The sequence below is a fragment of the Penaeus monodon genome, chromosome 33 (genome assembly GCF_015228065.2).
Source record: "Penaeus monodon isolate SGIC_2016 chromosome 33, NSTDA_Pmon_1, whole genome shotgun sequence".
Classification (NCBI taxonomy): domain Eukaryota; kingdom Metazoa; phylum Arthropoda; class Malacostraca; order Decapoda; family Penaeidae; genus Penaeus; species Penaeus monodon.
In genome coordinates, this window is record NC_051418.1 from 24,688,863 (window position 1) to 24,691,057 (window position 2,195).

General features: G+C 52.5%; 1 protein-coding gene across 1 annotated transcript in view; it reads left to right on the forward strand.

Annotated features, from left to right (window-relative positions):
* Window positions 1-320: 320 nt before the first annotated feature.
* The window catches only part of LOC119594181 (restin homolog), a gene marked incomplete at its 5' end in the record, with an annotated part of 24,204 nt that continues 22,329 nt past the window's right edge, over window positions 321-2,195 (forward strand). Inside the window, 1 exon segment of the mRNA XM_037943251.1 lies at window positions 321-559. Within this exon segment, the coding sequence (XP_037799179.1) occupies window positions 321-559 (239 nt within the window).

Genomic DNA, 2,195 nt, shown 5'->3' on the forward strand with positions numbered 1-2,195 from the left:
CCGGCAGGCAAGCGTGTCGAGGCAACTTGTCCTGCCGAGTGTGACGTCACAAGGTTTACCTTGGCGCTCTTATCGCGGCGTGCATTCAGAGGATGACTTTGCTTGTTGCCTTTTCCATCCTGAGTTAATTAGTCAGGTCCTGGAGGTGTGAGTTCAAGACGCGGTTTTGAAGGGAGGGACACTGATCAAGCGCGTGATGTGCGTTCTCTTCTGCCGTAGCCGAGAGACGGCTGAAGCCAAGCGCTGTTTTGTGGGATTGTAATGGCATCATTATGTCTCTTTACCTGAACGTGAGTTTAATGAAGATTTCTCTGTTGCAGACCCGGTGAAGGCAGCGCGGCCAGGTGGACCTACCAGCGGACCGCGCGGGCCGCACGTGGGCCATGGCGGCAGTGGGCCGGGCCAGCAGCATCCGGTGCCGCATGCAGAGCAGCTGCGGCGCCTGGAGGCCGAGGTGGCGGCCCGGGCGGCGGAGGTGAAGGCGGCGCGAGCGGAGCGGGACCATGCTGGACGCGGCGTCGAGGCGCTGTCCGTCATCATCCATCATCTCACCCACACCGTAAGTACCTGCGCCTGCCGCAGCTTTCTTCTTTTCTGGAACGGTCTGTGACCTCCCGGACGCGCTAGCATGCCCCTCAGTCCACGCCGTAATCACGACCAAACAAGATATTACAGCCAATCTCCAGGCGTATAAAAGGGAGGAACATCTGTTCTTGAAAATATTTATTTTTAGCTCCTCGTGGCAGCTGCTTCGGCGACCTGCGTTGCCCGGAGGCCACTTGAGCGATACCCCTGCGAACCAGACCGGATCTGGTCACGCCAGGCCACTCCTGTTTATCAAGAGCCGAGTGTTAGTTAACCAAACACCGTTGCACGTGGCACCCCCCCTCCATTCGCGCATCTTAGAGCGGCCCTTGCACGCGACTGAGGAGCAGCCCCGCGCGCCCCTGAGCGTCTCCCCTCGCACGTGTTCGCTTCAAAGGAGGCCGGGTTCCCAGACCTTTCTCCCTATTCACGGCCAGCTGTCTGTCCCCATAGTCTTCTCGCCGTGTCCCCGGCGCCGCCATCCGCAAGGCCCGCCGTAACGATGGGCAATGGGGAAATCCTCCGCGGTTCGGCTCACTGCTTCAGGGATTCGGCAGATCTGAAAATGGGAATGGAACGATAGCAAATAGGCTCCTCGATATTCTCTCGACAATGATATCTGCGCTGTCCTCTTGAAAACTGTACATTTATGGCCTCCTGAGAGCTTGCCTTTCTCATGATTACAGTTGTTATCCCCGAATGATTACAATACTGGGAGCTAAACGTATGGAATGTTTCATTAAACAGACAGCCAGTCTGGAAAGAAATATTTGAAATGCCTGCAAAATTCCGGCTTGAAAAGAGTGGAGTTCCCAATGTAGTTTCGTTTGATATTTTTTCGGCCTGGTCATGTTACGGTTGGAAATATAGTTGCCTTTGTCTGGCGTCGGGCACAGCAGGCCCTAAACCCAGTCCAGGGGCGACGTGCTGGCGGCACCGGTCTTTTTCCTTACCATAATGAGATTCGGCAAAAAAGAAGAAAGAAAATCACAATCGTTACTGAAGTATTACGGCAAGGGAAAGTTAGATTACGAATATTTTAGCAATTTTTGTAATGACGGTCGTTCTTCTCTGGGATAATGCACGTATTTCTGTCACCGTGATGGATTGCGGCGGCGAGGCAGCGGATCGCGAACACAGGAGAAACCACCGAGATCCTTCTCAATGACGCGACCTGTTCCGCCTCGAAACTTTACCCTCGCGCCACGTACTCGAGGCCCTTGATAACGCACTGGAAAAGCTGACGGACCTCTGCTTGTTCTATTTCTCTTGGAACGTATTTCGTAATATTGATAAAGCTTTAAAAAACAATAAATAGATATTATTGATGAATGAAGGGATGTGTATGCCAGAAGGACGAGTATTTTTCTTGGAGCGTATTTCGTGACACTGAGAAATGTTTAGAGCTTTGACTGATGATTTTAATGAATGAATAGATATATGTGATAGTAGGACAAGTAGACACCGAGAGGCCCGTCAGCCAGCGCTAATATTTTTGCTTGTGGTTACGTGCTGATGGTTCTGGCTTCCTGGTAATGGGAAAGTAACAGTCTGATGGGGAACCGTGCAGCTCCCTCCCTGTTAACAAGGTCATGTGGCCCGGTTGGCTT